The sequence below is a fragment of the Alosa pseudoharengus genome, unplaced genomic scaffold (genome assembly GCF_046254945.1).
Source record: "Alosa pseudoharengus isolate Yale_2024_CS ecotype anadromous, Long Island Sound unplaced genomic scaffold, YU_APseudo_1.1 YU_APseudo_1.1_scf_23, whole genome shotgun sequence".
Taxonomy (NCBI): domain Eukaryota; kingdom Metazoa; phylum Chordata; class Actinopteri; order Clupeiformes; family Clupeidae; genus Alosa; species Alosa pseudoharengus.
In genome coordinates, this window is record NW_027468685.1 from 17,656,918 (window position 1) to 17,675,174 (window position 18,257).

At 40.5% G+C, this 18,257-nt stretch overlaps 2 protein-coding genes across 2 annotated transcripts; one reads left to right on the plus strand and one right to left on the minus strand.

Moving 5' to 3' along the window:
* Positions 1-1,253: 1,253 nt before the first annotated feature.
* On the plus strand, positions 1,254-11,558 carry LOC143140764 (histone deacetylase 1). The gene is made up of 14 exons (XM_076301855.1): positions 1,254-1,336; positions 2,712-2,824; positions 2,981-3,098; positions 6,771-6,845; positions 7,216-7,354; positions 7,806-7,947; positions 8,347-8,439; positions 8,548-8,656; positions 9,000-9,140; positions 9,371-9,479; positions 9,724-9,851; positions 10,165-10,314; positions 10,463-10,514; positions 10,661-11,558. The coding sequence occupies exons 1-14, from the start codon at positions 1,285-1,287 to the stop codon at positions 10,686-10,688; spliced, it is 1,449 nt and encodes a 482-aa protein (XP_076157970.1). The 5' UTR covers positions 1,254-1,284; the 3' UTR covers positions 10,689-11,558.
* A 1,016-nt stretch (positions 11,559-12,574) lies between these two features.
* On the minus strand, positions 12,575-18,045 carry LOC143140765 (eukaryotic translation initiation factor 3 subunit I). Its single transcript, XM_076301856.1, has 11 exons — positions 17,946-18,045; positions 17,339-17,431; positions 17,146-17,233; positions 16,898-16,963; positions 16,554-16,703; positions 15,907-16,034; positions 15,612-15,722; positions 14,750-14,839; positions 14,577-14,650; positions 13,427-13,519; positions 12,575-12,879 (listed from the first exon to the last, which is right to left on the minus strand). Exons 1-11 carry the CDS (start codon positions 17,946-17,948, stop codon positions 12,798-12,800), a joined length of 978 nt encoding a protein of 325 aa, XP_076157971.1. The 5' UTR covers positions 17,949-18,045; the 3' UTR covers positions 12,575-12,797.
* Between the last annotated feature and the right edge of the window lie 212 nt (positions 18,046-18,257).

The following is an 18,257-nucleotide window of genomic DNA, read 5'->3' on the forward strand; positions in this document are numbered from 1 at the left end:
TGTCTTATGCAGAAAAGCACATTGAATGACCATTATCTATGATAATTTGCTATAGGCTATTAATGTGAACTTGAATGACCTTCCTCTTTGGGTATAGGCCTAGACTATGGCTTTTTAATGATACAGCACTCTCTTCAGTGGACACTGACAGTAACAGTTAGGCTACAACAACTACCAGTACCTTGATTGTTCAGTTCACATAAACAATAAAGAAATTAATCTCTGGGTCTCACCTATACTTCCTCAATGATGTGGTGGTGTTTAGCCTATATTTGTAAGATGAACATGGTAGGCCTACCTTAATGGAAATGTTTGCATACTGCTCCCAAGGAGAAATACAAAAGCTTCTAAGACTGTGGAAATAGTGCATGTTAACTTTTGAACCCCAGGGATGTAATGGAGGCTAAACACAAGTAAACGCAGTTTGTACTTCTGAAATTTCAAAAATAGAGTTTATCCACCTCTCAAAAGAGTTTATTCACCAATTGCAACTTTTAATATTCAAAAATCACACTATAAGGCTATTATCCACATTCACACGGCCTTACTCATCAACTCTCTAGGAACCATTTAATACCACTAGTATTGTTACAGTATAAACATAGGACAACCTTCACCATCATCAAACATGTTCTGAATGCCTTTTAAAAAATCCAATACTGCGTAGTCCACCTTATCACAGAATTCATAGTTTACACACCTCTTTTTTTTACCACTACACCACTGCCTGGATGTCTGATATTTGAAATGAAAAAGCTTAGCCTAAATAAATCAGACAAAAATCAAGTCTGACAAAAGTGGGAACTAGGCAGTTGTGCTGGGCAAATCTGAGTTTTAAAAAAGAGATTGATGTATTGTAACGTTAGGCCTAAAAGTAATGTAGGCAAAGTGTTTAATGTGTTGGTGTAGGCCTATGCAATTTAGGCTACTTCAACTATGTTGAGGACTTCTGCAGCAAGATGTCTGAACACGCACACAGCCTGTCAAGTAGCTTCAAGACATTCCTAACATCAAATGTTGTCTTTCATTATATATTTCTTATAACGCCATCATCGTTTTTTTTATTATTTTTTTTATCGTTTTGTGATTTGGCTACTGAAGTCTGAGACATCTCTGTGAAGAAAACACTTCAGTACCGCGAAGTGGTTGGTCCAAATTGCAGACGGAACGCCCCAGATGTGAAAGATGTAATGCGATTGGTAGAAATGCACTAAATGCAAGTTCCGACTGAAGTTAGTCATTGCGTAGAAAGCCCGGCAGGCTCAGGCAGTAATTGGAGGTAAAATGGCGCTGACTTCTCAAGGAACAAAGAAGAAAGTTTGCTATTATTATGATGGTAAGGAATAGGATAAAGCCTCGTCTGAATATACACAGAGAAGCAGTAGGGAAATGTGAAGTTAGATATTTAGAGTGAGACATCATTAATCGCTTTCTTTTATGAACTGATTGTAGCAAGTAAACGAGTTCAACCGGCTAGCCGCTTGGCTATGTAATTGCTATAGGCTAGCTCACTCTTGTTAGCTAATTGTCTTCGCTGCAGGGAGGCGTGCAGCATCCCGTTAGCGTGAAGAGTTGTCTTGATATTCTGTTAAGGACTTAACGATTATACTTACCATAAAACCATAGTTAATTTACATGTGGTCTGCTCTCAGTTCCGGACTTGTGTGACTGTCTAGCTGGTTTTGTATGCTTCCAGGGATTCCACAACTCGTTAGCCAGCAAGCTAGCTGTGTGGCTGGTCCGCTAGTTAGCCTGCCAACATCATTTGACTAGGACATTCCTAGCATCCTCCAGCTTTATTCTTCGTGCTAAGAAGTCCTACATATTTGGGTAGTTGACAGACGTTAGGCAGCTGTTAATGTTTCTCGGTCAGACCACAAACTTAGTGTGCTGTTGTCCTTTAGTGGTAATTTACCACGTTTACATCAAAGGTTCATTAGCAGCTTATTTGGCCTAGCAAGCTAGCCTGTTTCCTCTTTCTGATAATGCGTCCTCCTAACTTTGATGTGCATCAGCTTGCATGTAATTTACCGACCGGCCTTTTAAACCTATTTAATCCCACCTATGCAGCGGTAGAGTTACGTGCTGGATTGCATGTAGCCTGTTGCACACTTTCGAGTGATGCACACAAAGAACGGATGCGAACACTCCTATGAATGTGTTCATTATGCATTAGCATTACATTTTTGCCACTTGATTGTAAACACTTGACGTTACAGAAGTGCGACTAACTATTCGGATTTTTTTGTAACTGAGAAAATCTAGGGCAACAGATTGAAAAATAACTCGCCCAGTAAAGTCACATTTAAATGACTAGCAGTAAGAGATTGTCGTTGGACTTGAATTGGCCATTTCATTGTTATCCCTTTATCTAAATACGTCAAAATATGCACACCTGCTGAAGGAAATTAACACTTAAGTTTTAGCCTGTGGGCGATGAGTGAACAGCCAATTGTAAAAAGCAAGATGCAGTTTCTACCAGACACTTGAAATCACAGCAACAGCCTGTATCAGTCACAAGGGTATATTGCCTGTTTCTTTATAACCCATGGTGCTGACATTCCTGTGGTGCACAGTACATTGACACATCTGCAAGTCTTCCCTTTTAGCCTGTGCTTTGCAAAAAAAGGGCATTCAATATTTAAAAACATCATTCATCATTTGCAGCACAATGAGTCCATCTCTTTCTTTTTTTTTTTGTTACCATCCAGGTGATGTTGGGAACTACTACTATGGCCAGGGCCATCCCATGAAGCCCCACAGAATTCGCATGACCCACAATCTCCTGCTCAACTATGGGCTCTACAGGAAGATGGAAATCTATGTAAGCCATATCCATCTCTCTCCCCTCCCTATAATGTTGTATGTGTATCAGAAAAAGTGCCTAAGAATCTGATTGCAAATGTGAAGTTTGTATTGATACGCTTATATTGTGAGACTGACGTCTTTTGTGTCCTGCACCCCCACCCCACCCATATAGAGACCTCACAAGGCCAATGGCGAGGAAATGACCAAGTATCACAGTGATGACTACATCAAATTCCTACGCTCCATCCGGCCTGACAACATGTCTGAGTATAGTAAACAGATGCAAAGATGTAAGTAGACTACTATTTACATTCATATGGCAGACACTGTTATTCATTGTTACTTGAAGTATATCACAGATAAAAACATTGTTTTTAATTCATAAGAGAACCCTCTGCTGTGATGACGAGAATAATGAAGGGTTTAGGGCTTGTTTACACGTATGTAGATATTTGTGATAAACGCATATTTTTTTATGCGCTTGGGCCTTTCGTTTACATGTAAACAGAGTTTTAGCTCCCTCAAATGGATATTTTTTTAAATTCATGTTTTTTTTTTTTTCCCCAAATGATGACGTGATTGATTCTATGTGTGTGCAGCTTGTGCCTGAAATACCACCAGTGTCAATGGTAATCTGTATGGGTGTGCATCTCTCCCTTATATGACGATTCTATACGTATCTAGATGCATAAGCTATGATACGATTCAGAAACGATACGTTTTAATACAGAACGATTCGGTACAATGCAATATGATGTAATTGAGCCCCAAAATGCAATACAGTTCTTCACATTTGTTTATTTTCAATTTTTATTTTCCATTATATAGTATTTAATTCTATTAATAATTATCAAATGGGTAGGCAATAAACTCTTTTTTTGTTACTTTAAAGGTTGTATCAGCGATTTCAGGCCCAAAAAAGGCCCAAACATAAATGATCACATTCATCTAATCTTTCCTAACGATCCGCTAGCTGTCTGCTCCATAAGCAGGCCGTCAAAAAAACGTGTCTCTGTAGGCAGCCTAGGCTCCGAGATCTGTACACAAAAACAATTGCTACCAACAAGGGTTGGCAACCCACTCAAAGGCAAAATAAAGTGTTTCAACCAATAACCGACAAGATGTGCGTTTAGGAGAGTTTTAATTGCACGGGAGGGAGTAGCGAGCTAGCTCTCTGTTTTGTTTGAACATCAACAGAAGTGACGTATCCCTGCTATCGCTGATACAACTTTTAAGACATGAGCAAAATTACAATTGCATGTCATTGGGTTTATAATTTCTCCAAAAGACACAAAGACTTGACTGGATTGAAAGACTGAACAAACATGTTGATATTAACAACTTTGTCAAATGTCTCTAAACGAAATCACTACGCCAATTAATAGAGATCTATACATTCATGTATGTTCTCAGTTCATGTACGCTTAGCTGCTAAGCCAGTCACAATATTTTAAAACCTCAGTGGTGTAAGCTGTTGCTTTGGCTTAATTTCGAGTGCCAGGGGAGAAAGGGTGTCTGGATCACCTTTCATAAACAAGGAGGCTACTTACTCATGTTGTCAAAAGCGAGTTTGTCACATCAACAATGACAGGTAGGCAATATTACCCTCTAGGGTTCGACCGATATGGATTTTTTAGTGCCGATACCGATACCGATTTTTTTCCCTCAGCCTTAGCCGATGACCGATACAGGCTGCCGATTTTCTTGAGCCGATATTTGGAGCCGATACTGCTTTTATTTTGCTCCCTCAATTTACATCATAAAAATGACACATAATTATGATAACAAATGTTATAAGTCTCAATTTAAAAAAGGAACATTTATTGAACTTATGGATGGGTGCACTGGATATGGTTAACTGCAAAATGCTTTCATCAACATCTTACAGCCTTGATGATGCATTGCTTGCTGACTATAAGACATAATTCAGGTCATCACAAAATGTCCTTTGTCAACACATTTAAATACTTTAAGAAAACAATAAGCCTGAAAAGCTATTGAAATAAAGTGCTTGATTTGTAATTTAAGACTGCATGGTTTCATTTTTTCTATGTCTATATTTTTCTAAAAAAAGCTGCAAGATTTGTCAATCACAGAACATAAATCAGCCGAAGAAAATAACGTGCTGTCAGATGTTTCTGTTCTAAACGGCATCAACGTCAAAAGGTATAAAACATATCTCTCAAAGTTTTAAAATCTCTTCTTCCGGTAGCGCAGCACTCTCATATTGCTGTGATGCGTGTGTCTCACAGATGCACACACAAACGTCTGTTTGGTAGCTGACGAACAACTATTGAACTGGATTGATAATGATAACGTTAGCAAACGGCTCTAAACAAGTAAGGCATACACGGTATGTCTGGTACATGGTAAACGTTAACACGAATTAATAGTTAACTACATATAACACGTCTCTCATTATTAAAGCTTTTATCACTGTGATGGCAACTCCGCCCAGCTCGAAGGGAGAAGGGGAGGGAGACGCACACACTACATGCGTCCAAAACTCAGCCAGGTGGTCGCTGAATAAAACTACCACAAATATCACGGAACAACGTCGGCATTACTTAATCATATGATTGACCAGTGTTCGTAACAGCTACCGCTACCATACGGATAGCCTACAACTTAGCTATTTACAGCTCCCTAAATACAATGGCAAGCAGTTTTATAGAAGAGGCATTCAGGGAGGGAGACACACACACACACACACCACACGCGTCCAAAACTCAGCCAGGTGGTCGCTGAATAAAACTCCCACAAATACCACGGAACAACGTTGGCATTACTTAATGACCAGTGTTTGTAACAGCTACCGCTAGCCTAGCCTACAACTTAGCTATTTGCAGCTCCCTAAATACAATGGCAAGCAGTTCTATAAATGAGGCATTAAGCATTAAATAAAGTACCTATCTATCTATCATTCGTGTTTTCCATTTGGACCCACAAACTTGCTTCCACCTTCAAAGTGTATGGCAATATTTAGCTAAGTTAAACAGTTAAAAGATGCTTTGAAAGTTTACATTTTACTGTTGTCTTGAAGAGCAGGCTTTCAGCACTTGTGGGGGAGGGGCAGTCTGCACGTGAATTGCAGCTTCTCCAGCAACACAGAGCTGCCTGTGGACGCCTGTATGTAAATAATGCGGGGGGAAAACTATCGGCGAACGCAGCCGCTTATCGGCCGATGCCGATACACGTAAAAAACGTAAATATCGGCCCGATATATCGGCAGGCCGATATATCGGTCGATCCCTATTACCCTCCCTCCCCAGTCATCTTTCAGATGTGCACTGGACCGATGGGAAGAGGGAAATGCAGGAGGCTTAACAAAGTTACCACAAAGACAAGGGGTGTTTTTTGCAGCCTAAGAAGCTAGGTTAGAGGCTAGTGCTTACGACTGAATATATGACTTCTTTCAAGATACTGCAACACACACGTTAATGTCACACACGTTATTAGTCCATGCTGCATTTCACTAAACTCGACAACTAGTTTGTTGCCACTGTAGCAGTGACGCTACTCACCCACGTTGGAGAACGCTAGACGCTCTGTTTGTGTGTGTTAGCGAATCAGGGTCGGTCTTATGATTTTCAAAGTAACATAATTTGTAACGGTAGGTCAGACTGGTTCACAGTACATTTAAACCGATTCAGGGGTTCGCCTTCCAAAAGAAACGCATAAAAAAAACCTCTGTTTTAGAAAAAAAAAGCTCTTAGTCTGTAATCCTGAATCCAGTCTTTACCACATTATCACATGCCTGCAATAGTACCATTACCATAAACCTTAAATGCTTTAACTTCCTGATGAATAGACTGATAAACCTCAGGATATGAATTGAACCAAACTATTGGTAGGGTTTAGTGGGTAGTAAATGTATGCATTGATGGAGGGTTGCACGTTGACCTGCTATTCATGTTATTGTTGGACTACTGTTAATCTTCTGTTTTTTTTCTGCTTCACAGTTAATGTGGGAGAGGATTGTCCCGTGTTTGACGGTTTATTTGAGTTCTGTCAGCTCTCAACAGGTGGCTCTGTTGGTAAGTGTCTGTGTGTGTGTTTGAGTTTTGGTGTGTGCGTCTGATGTGCACACAAGGCTTTGAAGACTTTTCTCATAATGGAGATATTAAAACTATTAAAAATATGAAAATATCGGGTATAACAACCACATACTGCTGGAATGGAGAGTACTTCACCCTGCAAAACCACCCTAGAAAGTGTCTATACTCTTATGGTTTAACCTTAGTTTAAAACACCTTATGGATCAGCAGTCTGTTGTAAATGGGGACCTAAGAAGAAGGGATGATCAGAACCTCTCAGCAAGAATGCAGAAATTTAGACCTGTCCATGTTTTTAGTAATCACCAGTATTGTGTGTGTGTGTGTATGTGTGTGTGTGTGTGATTTATAGCTGGAGCAGTGAAGCTGAACAAACAGCAGACAGACATTGCCATCAACTGGGCAGGAGGCCTTCACCATGCCAAGAAGTCTGAGGCGTCTGGGTTCTGTTATGTCAACGACATCGTTTTAGCCATCCTGGAGCTGCTGAAGTGAGTGCTCTTTGAGCTGTCATGCCTATAGTGATACATAGCTGATTGCTAGTGCTCTTGTCTCTCAGCTTTACACGGTGACCAAAAATTGTGTTTTATGTCTAGTGTGTCTTTTTAGCATTGCGGCAAATGTTCTTTCAGTTGACAATATGTTTGAGGCAGAAGCACAATCAGTGTATGACAACTTGTCCCTTGATAGAAGATATAATATCCATCTCTTTGAGTAGAATACAACAGAATCAGCAAACAGATATAATTGATTTGAAGTGGACTTGAGATGAGATTTCACTGAAGTTGCATGCTTTGTATCATGCCATGTCTGACCTTTATGTTTAGCTTTGGATAAGAGCATCTGCCAAGTACCTTAATGTCCTGATCAAATCATTTCACTGGTGTTTTTAAAAGCGGTTGATCGATCTAGTTTTAACTGTCTGCTCCCTCCCTGCTTCAGGTACCATCAGAGAGTGCTGTACATAGACATTGACATTCACCATGGTGACGGTGTGGAGGAGGCGTTCTACACCACGGACCGCGTCATGACCGTGTCCTTCCACAAGTACGGGGAGTACTTCCCTGGCACAGGAGATCTCCGAGTGAGTGCCCGTCCCTGAGATCTTGCGCAACTTCATGAAATGGCCTTCAAACACATTTGCTGTTTTAGTAATTCGACATCAAACCTGTCAGCTTGCATTGCTGGCTGGTTGCATTTTATGCAGTAAAACGCTTGAATTATGACTTACTGGTGCATGGTGAGATTTGTTTTGTATGGGATGTAAAACATCGCTGGTTTTCAAAGTCCAGTTTATTATAGATAGATAGATAGATAGATAGATACTTTATTGATCCCCAAGGGGAAATTCAAGGGTCTCAGTAGCATATAGACATCACACACAACATGCACTTACTTTAGTAGCCATTTAAATTCAGATATGTTGGAATGAATAAATGTGTAAAGGTATGGACTGACTGAAGTTTCTTTTCTTTTTTTACAGGACATTGGAGCAGGAAAGGGCAAATACTATGCTGTGAACTACCCCCTCAGGGATGGTATCGATGATGAATCTTATGAGGCCATCTTTAAGCCTGTTAGTATCTCTTGAGTCTTCATTTTACTTTGGTAACTTTTTTTTTTTTTTTAGCGAGGCAGCTCTAGCCCAAATGTGTAATACCTAACGGTGTGTGTTTCTGGGCAGATCATGGCCAAAGTGATGGAGATGTACCAGCCCAGTGCTGTGGTGCTTCAGTGTGGAGCCGACTCGCTGTCTGGAGACAGGCTGGGTTGCTTCAACCTCACCATCAAAGGTACTGGAGAACACCTGTCTGCGTTTGTTTTTAGCAATTACCTGTCTGTGTAATGTGTGTCTAGATGCAAGCTGTTGGTCTAGATTATGGTGTTGGGGGGGAAGAAAAAAAAGAATTGAACTTAAGTGTGGCGTATAATTAAATCAATGGTTGGAAAATGCTTCTTGAATCCCTGAGGTTTCTTATGACCATCTGGCCACGTGCTGAGACATCGCTCTGTTGGGGTCTTAATAAAGAATTGTTAGCGCAATATATGTACAGTTTTGGAGTATTTATTTAACTTGCATATATAGTATCTTATAGTCGGCTTGGCCCTGTGTTAATGTTGTGGCATTTCCTGTAGGCCATGCCAAGTGTGTAGAGTACATGAAGAGCTTTAACCTGCCCCTGCTGATGCTGGGAGGCGGAGGCTACACCATCAGGAACGTGGCCCGCTGCTGGACCTATGAGACGGCCGTGGCCCTGGACAGCACCATCCCCAACGGTAGGCCTCGACACAAACAAGCATCATCGCTTAGCTTTATGAATAGTGGTAGAAGACTCCATGAGTAGTAATGAGAAGGGGAAAAAATGAAGACCTTTCAACTGAGTTTCACATTTACCTTTTTGCCAATTCAATTTTCAAAAGTGTCATTTGAAATTCATAATCCAACTATGTGACATTTGTTGTGTTTGAGTGGTGGTGGTGATGAAATCTCTTATTTTGATGTCCAGAGCTCCCGTACAATGACTATTTTGAGTACTTCGGCCCAGACTTCAAACTTCACATCAGTCCATCCAACATGACCAACCAGAACACAAATGACTACCTGGAGAAGATCAAGTATGTGTTGTTTATCTTTTGGAACTTACAGAAATATAGTTTTGTACCATAGAAGTGTGTTTAAATAGTTTATCTTGAAAATATATCTACATGTACTTTAAATGCACCAGTGGTATGGCAAGCTTGATTTAGAAACCTGTACATCTGTACAAACAAGGATAAGCACAGTTTTACATAGACATACATGTGTGCTTGTTTAAAGAGCCATATTTGATTGACTTGGTGTGTGTGTGTGTACGTGCAGGCAGCGTCTATTTGAGAACCTGCGCATGCTGCCCCATGCCCCTGGTGTGCAGATGCAGGCCATCCCAGAGGACGCTGTACAGGAGGACAGCGGTGACGAGGAAGAGGACCCTGACAAGCGCATCTCCAGTATGTCATGTCCCAGGAACCCAGAGTTCTCTTGTAGCCCGTACACTTATGGCCTCTGTTCTGTCCTAGTGCTCTGCCCTGGCATGCTTTTCTCAACTCTCACTTTTCAAAGTGTCTCTTAAGTCTTTATAGCCGGATATAGCATCCTTTCAGAGACCCTCAGCCATACTGTCGGAAGCTTTTTTTTTTTTTTTTTTTTTTTTTTCCCATGTGTCCCTTGAAGTCCAAGTGTGTAACTGTTATTCAGGCTCTGGATGTAGCAGGTGAGGTAGATGATGATGATGATGATGATGGCGTGTCTTTTACCTTGCAGTCCGTGCTCACGACAAGAGGATAGCCTGTGAAGAGGAGTTCTCCGACTCTGAGGACGAGGGCCAGGGCGGGGGACGCAGGAATGCCGCCAACTTCAAGAAGGCCAAACGGGTCAAGACGGAGGAGGAGAAGGACGGAGAGGAGAAGAAAGGTGAGCCACAACTCACTTGGTCAACCCTCACAAATCAACGTTCTAGTACACTGCCTATGGTCTTCTGTTTGTGCCTAGGAATCATTTTACAACCACCATTGTGTGTGTTTTTTTTAAGTGTTTTAAGAGTCCTATGTTTTGCCTCTAGCTGAAGTGAAAGAAGAGGAGAAAGCACCTGAAGAGAAAATGGACACAAAGGGGTGAGTACACACCTGGACGCTAGTCAGGCTGGTCCCAGTGTCCTGCTTTTTATGTGGAGGAGGAGGAGGATGATGGTTGTTGTTGCTGCTAAAGATTCTCTTATTTTATGGGTGCAAAAGATACTGATGACTCCTTGTATTACTAGGCCAAAAGAAGAACTGAAGACAACCTGAGAAATTGAAGCCCAGAAGTCCTTGTGGATGCATGACCTTGTCAGATGCCCCACCTCACACACACACAAATGCACTTACACACACAACTGTACACATCTACACACACACACGCACACACACAGAATAGAGGTTAGATTGCGGAAGCAAAAGACTGTAAATTATTTTCTAAGACTCATTTTACTATTTGTATTCTTAAGAAGCGGTATAAAGTTTTTTGCATTGCCAGTGTGAATTGAAATGCAAGATGTATGTTTTTTTTTTTTTCTTCCTATTATTTTCACCTCTGTTTTAATGTTTATTTTTCAGTTTGCATCCGATCAGTACCTTTTTTGTTTTTGTTCTTCTGCTTAAAACAGTACCTCAACCAAACCGGACCTGAACTAGTCACAATTCAGAAAATGCGCACCAGCTCTCAAACTCTCCCTGGCTCTTTCACAGGCTTTCATCTCTTAAGTTATTTCACATCATGGACATTCAAATTTGTACATTTCCCCTTTTTTTCCCCCTTTCTTTTTGGTATCTCTCCTTTTCTTCCTCTGGATGCCTATTCCTGCTGCCGCATTCTTTTACCTTGTTTTTAAGAAAAAGATTAAAAAATGTGACACAATTTGTTTTTATTACCATGTCTGCTTTGATGGCTGTGAACGTAGCTGTATGTCTTTTGGATGGATGGAGGGAGGACTGGGGACATAAGGGGTGGGGGGCACAGGGAGAAGAGGGCTTTACCCGCAGATGTTACGTTACTGCTATATGGGGAGCAGCTATTAGCAGGTTCGATGGACCTGCGGTCCGGTTTGGGTTTCCAAAAAGTTCAGATGTTGTGAAATGTCTATAACAATGAATTTGGTAAATAAAACAAAGAAAATCAAATTATGTCTCTTGATCAATAATGTAAATATTATTCAATAGTGATCCAAGGTTCTTTTTCATATTAAGTGTTCCATTACTCAAGGACATACCTTCTGAAATCTTGAACTATCATGTAGAAATTCATCGGCTACATATTTAATCAAGGGAAGAGTTAGTCTAGTCATTAGATTAGAAATCTACATAGCATTTCTATATAATACATATCATTTCTATGTATTATATAGATGAGTTTAGATGTGTATTAGACAAAACCAAGTTTCATAACTTCCTTTACTTTTACTGATTAACAATTCCATGCCTGGAATTTGACTGCAACCCCAGAATGTTACTCAGAAAACACCAGATTAAAGGTTAACAGTTGGTTTGTTGCATTAATTCACCATATTCATTTTTGAAATAGTGATTATCACAAGGCTCTAAGGGTGCATTCACACTAGACCGTTTGGTCCAGACCTGAGTTCGTTTGGACCGATGGTTCGGTGATTTTTGCTAATGTGAACACATGCCGAACCTGGGTGTGGACCAGAGTCCGTTAGAAAACAGTGGTCTGGGGTACGGTTCGTTAGAACCCCAGTGCAGTTCAATGCTATCTGTTGCAAAATCAGGAAATAAACTGCTGTTTTTGCAACATTGTCAATCGATATTGGAAAAAAGAAGTTAGTGTTTATGACAAACGGACTATGCAAACAAAAATGTCATGTGATCAGAGAGCAGCTGGGTCAGGGCTAGGGGGTAGTGATCACACTCGGGTACGGTCCAGTTAAACAGACCGAGTGGGAAGGCAACCTAAATTCTCAGGCACAGGCCTGGGATTCAGGATGGGCTAGGACGTTTAAGATTTCTAAAATACTTATATTTAATGATTACCTATAAAGGAACAAATGTCTTCAAAAATGTTTGATACCACTACCTAATCATAACTCTGAGACAGTGTCATCACACTGAAGGATGTGCAACACATTTCACTTCAGCCAAACATTTGAATGAAGAGCAAAACAAACCAGTAAAAAACATAATGCCTCAAAACCAAGTTTTTATTAACAATATCCATTAATTTAATAGACCCTGGAGTAAGGCTCATAGAGAGTAATGTGTTGAAGTAAAACCAAGCATACAAAAACCAGAAATGCATAAGTGCAGCCGATGGTTGGAGCTGCTTCGCAGTGTGCTGCTGACACGCTGCCATACGACTGATCTGGGGTCAGCGCTCAGATGGAATGTTGCTGCTTCCGAAGGTGTCTACGCCTCCAGCTCGAAGTCGAAATACTGGGGGTCGAAGTAGTGAATTCTGGTGTATCCGTCCTCTCCTCCACTGCTATAACTGTAACACACACACAAAAAACACAAAAAACGTTGGCACCAATTGCAACCACACCCACACATCTTGACCTCCTCTGGCATCTTTAAAAATCAACATCCTTAACCCTTAGTGCTATGTTGTTTTCATCATGTTATAGTGTTTAACTATCTGAAAATTTACGTCTCTACAGTATATCCACCGCCTCAATACTTTCACCTTTACATTTATTCATTTTAGCCGACGCCTTAATCCAAAGTGATTTACACTTGGCGACTGACATTCAAGCTACATTGAACAAAGACATCATACGGCAACAACAAACAATACATATTTACCTACAACACAAGATAATCACAGGATAGTGATAGTGCAGACATTTAGATGTCAACCAGAGAGGCAATCAAATGGCGAGTCAAATCACAAAGAAATTACCTGTTGTGTTATTACAGAGTAACAGAATAGGTAGTTGATCTTAGTATTTGAGGGGGAAAAGGTCCAACGGAAGAGACAAACAGAATCTCTGAAAATCTAATGTGGACTGCTGTGTGAGAAGATATTTTTTTCTTACCTTTTCCCATCTGGGTGGAAAGCTACACAGTTGATGGGACCGAAATGTCCCTTTACTCTTCCAAACTCCTCTTCATAGGCCGAATGGAAGAACCTAGAAGGCGGCAGGAACAGATAAACACACCACATCCTTAGAACTTCAACCACATAACTAGAGTACAGACAGGTCAGAGGGCTTTCCGTATTAAATTAAAACCTTTGCAACTGACAAATGAACGGCTTGTGCAGACTATTGGGTGCTGGATATGACAAGATAATTCAAAACCATCGGTGCGTTTAAATTCGCAAACATAGGAAAACGTTCGCAAACGCTTGCAAATTGGAACGTTGATCAAGCAGTATTACCCATGATCTAATGCGGGATGTCTAAGTTTATTTTTACATAGATCGATTGTAATGAAGGATCCGATTAGTTACTTAACTTGGATATCATGGGGTTTATTTTTTAATATATTTTTTGTATGTAATGTATATATATTTTTATGTAATGTACTGGTCAATTGTAAGATATCAGCCGACCCCATTTGAATTTCAGGTGACCACACATGGGGTCCCGACCCAAGGTTGGGAAACGGTGGCTTAAGTTTAAGTCACCTAAGTAGTCTGGTTCATTAGGTAAGTGGTGCATGAAAGGTGAATTTAAGGTGAAATTCTCATTTTATTCCTACACCTCAAGGTGGTATCCCTCAGGGAACAGAATGTTTGTGGATGAGTGGACCCGTAGCAAATGGGATAACCTTGTTAGTGGCATTCTGACACTAACAAGACCTGACAGCCTCCTCAAGTGAGAAGTAATCAATATTTTGTGGTATCAAACTGAGATGAAATTTCTATGTCCAACTCATTTAAGGGTTTACTGGCTTGATGCATATTCCCTATTAAGAAATAGACAAAGTAGTGTCAGCTCCTATTTCTTAAAGAATGAACAGCTTCTTGAGAAGAAAAAACATGTTCCTTATAAATTGCACTTAATGAGTCCATATTGTTTTTTCTGCCCTTATCTTTACTCAACATCTGCTGAAAGATGTTATTATACCCAGTGTTAGTAGTTTACATGCCCCCACATTCAAGATAATTGATTCACTTATTTTAGCTAAAAGGGAGGCTTTTGCAAACAGGTATATAACTGACTAGTACAAGCAAGGGCTCACCTGGCCTCGAACTTGCCAATCCTCGTGGATGTGGTTGTGACCTCCATGGCCTCTTGACCACCACCCATGACCACCTGCACACATCATAGAGACAGACAGGTCAGGGATTTCAATCACACATACACATACACATATTCTAAGCCGGGCTGGCTGAGGGGTGCTGTTGGTCTTACATGGTCCATGCTGGGAGAGATGGCAGCGGAGTTGACGGGTCTCTCAGTCTTGAAGGACTTGATGTGATCAAGTGACGTGGAGTCAAAAAGCTGTGAGGACAAATGCAACATGGCAATGACTTTCTGAGAACAGCAAGTGTTTTTTTTTGGGGGGGCACACTTCTCCTTCTATGGATATATACACATCTCCTGTGTTTATGATGCTGTATGTACTTGATTATACCACTCCAGTTGGCCTAGAGTAAATTAGGCAGGTTGTGAGGAATCAAAGACAGGCATTTAATTCTATTACAGACAAAGCATTTAATCCTATTACAGATCTTCATAATGAGGACATGATCTTGCAGAGTTCATCTGATGAACCACTTTTGCTCTGCAAGGAAAATAGTATTTTTTCTAGAAGTGCTGAGAACATACTTGAGCCAAAAGATGTCTGAACACACACTATTATTGACTAGAATTATCAACAAAAACATTCAAATAGTTGCAGAGTACATCACCCTGACCATGTGGTAATCCACCATCACCCGTCTCATTACATATAGACCACTCCAACACCTTGCTATGGCAGCCATCATCTGTGTACCTTCATTGCATTCTTTCTAATATTGTGGTGCTCAAAGAGGCTGGTACATTCACAGACATAACAGAAAATCGCCTGCTCCAGGCTGGGACCCAGTCCAGCAATCATACAACAGGACAGCACAGCAAGTTGTCCTCGCCATACACAGGTGATTAGGCACCAAGTGTCCACTACCCAGCGCCCATTCATTCCTTTAGCCCTCTTACCCTTACTGATGCACACAGTAGAGTTTAAACAGCCCCATGTCTGTGAATGTCCAGTGAGAGCAGGTTCTCCTACCTTGGCGGTGCAGTCTTTGGAGGCGGTGACGATCATGGTGAGATCCACAGACGACTGGATGTCATTGATCTGCTTTGTGTGTTCCTTCACTGTCTTCAGAATCTCCCCAGACTGTGTGCGCAGGCAGGCACACACACACACACAGACAGACAGACACAAACACACACAGAAAAATGAACATAAGATCTGTCAATATTGAATTAGGTGACATTTGCAAGTCTGGATCGTTAAGAAACATACACACATATTGGTGCTAATGTAATGATAAGGGAGATGAAATGCAAGCATTCTGTACCTTGGCACTGAACTGGTTGATCTCGCCACTCTCATGGCCAGCAATGACAAACTCCCCCAGGGGTCCCCAGACAGCACTGGTGATCTTCGATTCATTGCAGGGCACTGAGTGGTAGGGCTGGTTGTCCTCTGAGGAAGAGACCAGGGAACATTAGAGGGTAAGGTCCACAAATGATACTTACAGGTCACTCCAGAGGGAATTCATGAAATAATAAAAAATTAAATTAAAAAATAAAAAAATTATAAAAAACATCAAATACATCTATTATAAATGTGGTTAAGTGACAGCAAACCCTGGCAGCTTACACGTATAACGTAAATGTGCATTTATATGAATACCATTTTGAACATGTTTCAGTCACTGTAACTGTATTGTATGTGGAATTTGCAGAACGGAATGAAAACTGCAACAACTTTACATTTTTCACTAAAGGTGACTTATGTTCTGGACAATGAATATCTTAAGCAAACATGACGTCCAAAAAAAGATCAAAATAAAAGAAACTCTTTTAACTAGTAAGGAACGTGTGAAGATTTTTGGTAAAGACATCCTATATCAAGAAAACATAATCAAGGAAAAGGTACATATATTTTTGCTGGATGACATAAAGGGAACCGATATGCAGGTGTGTGCAGCATTGTACCTACCGATCTGCTGAGGGTCCCTTAGGTCAAAGAAGTTCAGGAAGCACTGGTAACCCATCTGTTTATCGGTGGAGAACATAATTATGTTGCCACTAAAGTCGAAGCCACAGGTCCTCACAGCAGAACTCGTTTCCAGGAGCGCAAGCTGTTTACCTACACAAAAACACACACACAGATCCATAGTGTTAAAGCTTTCAGATGCAATGCCCAACCATCAATGACCAGCATACACATGTGGACATTAAAATCAGTTATGTATAATTGAACTGGCATTTAAGATGATGTTAACATATGAACAAAGAACATGCTTAATATGACCTCCAGAGGTCCAGTGTTTTTCAACTTACCCGTCTCACAATCCCACAGTCTACAACTGTTGTCAGCAGAACCTGTCAACACATGCTTGGTATCCCCTGTGGTAATTATTAAGGACAACACACCAATGCTCTACATTTCCAGTTTGGGTGAAAGAACCATACCCAAAGCAATCAGGTTCGATATCAGGAAATGAGTGACAATATATGACATTCCAAATTGCACCAATAAAAAGGCAGGCAGTAATATCTTAAATGCAGATTTATTTGGGAAAGGATACAGTCACAATCTACACACCATACGGCACCAGTGTGTCCATTGTATGTGCCCAGCCTTTCTCCGTTCACAGAATACCACACGTTAGCCACCTGAACAAGGAAAAGATGTGAGCATATCCCCAACATCCATATTGCTAGACATGGATGCTCAAGTCAAAATGTAAAAGTCAGACAAATGTATGCCATTAAACTTACGGGGTCCTTGGCAACGGAAAACAAAAGGTCGCCCTCCCTGTTGTATTTGATTTGTGTGATGGCCCTTTCATGGCCCTGTAACAGAATGGGTTTCTATAGAGGGAAAAAAGAATGACAGTCAATTCATTCATGAATCAGCATGAACATATTGTGTATTCAAGTCAACCAACGTTAAGTACTACAAGTAAAACAATAGGTATATAGTCTTACATACACCGTATAACTGTTACATAACAATAACAGGAAAAACATCAATTTCGTCCGAAATTGATCATAGCCTCTATCTAGATGCCATCTGCTAACATTAGCTAACGTTCTTTGGTAATTCTGTTGTAATGTGAAGTTGATTGAATATAAGCTGATTGATGAATATACAGGTGATTCATAACAAAAGTCAAACTAGACATATTAAATGTTGTAGACTTGAATGATCGTATAACCTGTTTTATCTGAGGCAAACCGTTAGCTATTGAAAAAGACATAGCTGGACAGTTGCCTTGTTAGCTATTTAGCCAGGCAAGTGTTTAATATATAAAGAAAACTTTCAGATTCTAGTACATCATCACTCATTCCGAATGCATTAGAAATACATAATGCGTCTGCTTACCATAACTGCCGAGTTGATATCCTATGAATCTGTCGATTTCAGACAATTTGCTAAAAAGAAATCGGCACGCGTGTAAACAGCGCCGGGTTAAGAGGCGGAAAGGAAATGCTCAACTTCCTGTGCTACTATAATATATTTCCGTGTAACTCATGAGGGTCTTAGCAAGTGTTCCTATTATGAGACTAGGCCACAGGTTTCCCCTGCCCTGCGTGTTATGATTAATAAATCAGATCAACTTATGACTTCAGCAAAGGCCTCTCCTTCTGACTGAGACATATTACAATAACAGGAAAATGCAAGTAACTGCCAGTG

What these genes read in the sequence shown, in the direction of transcription:
- LOC143140764 (XM_076301855.1), top strand. Translation starts at nt 1,285, where the DNA reads ATGGCGCTGACTTCTCAAGGAACAAAGAAGAAAGTTTGCTATTATTAT. An exon ending in ACAGGAAGATGGAAATCTAT is followed by an intron (nt 2,825 to 2,980) that starts GTAAGCCATATC and finishes CCACCCATATAG; the next exon opens with AGACCTCACAAGGCCAATGG. An exon ending in CCCTGACAAGCGCATCTCCA is followed by an intron (nt 9,852 to 10,164) that starts GTATGTCATGTC and finishes TTTACCTTGCAG; the next exon opens with TCCGTGCTCACGACAAGAGG.
- LOC143140765 (XM_076301856.1), bottom strand. An exon ending in ATGGTGTGTAGATTGTGACT is followed by an intron (nt 16,964 to 17,145) that starts GTATCCTTTCCC and finishes TAATTACCACAG; the next exon opens with GGGATACCAAGCATGTGTTG. An exon ending in TCTCTCCCAGCATGGACCAT is followed by an intron (nt 14,651 to 14,749) that starts GTAAGACCAACA and finishes TGATGTGTGCAG; the next exon opens with GTGGTCATGGGTGGTGGTCA.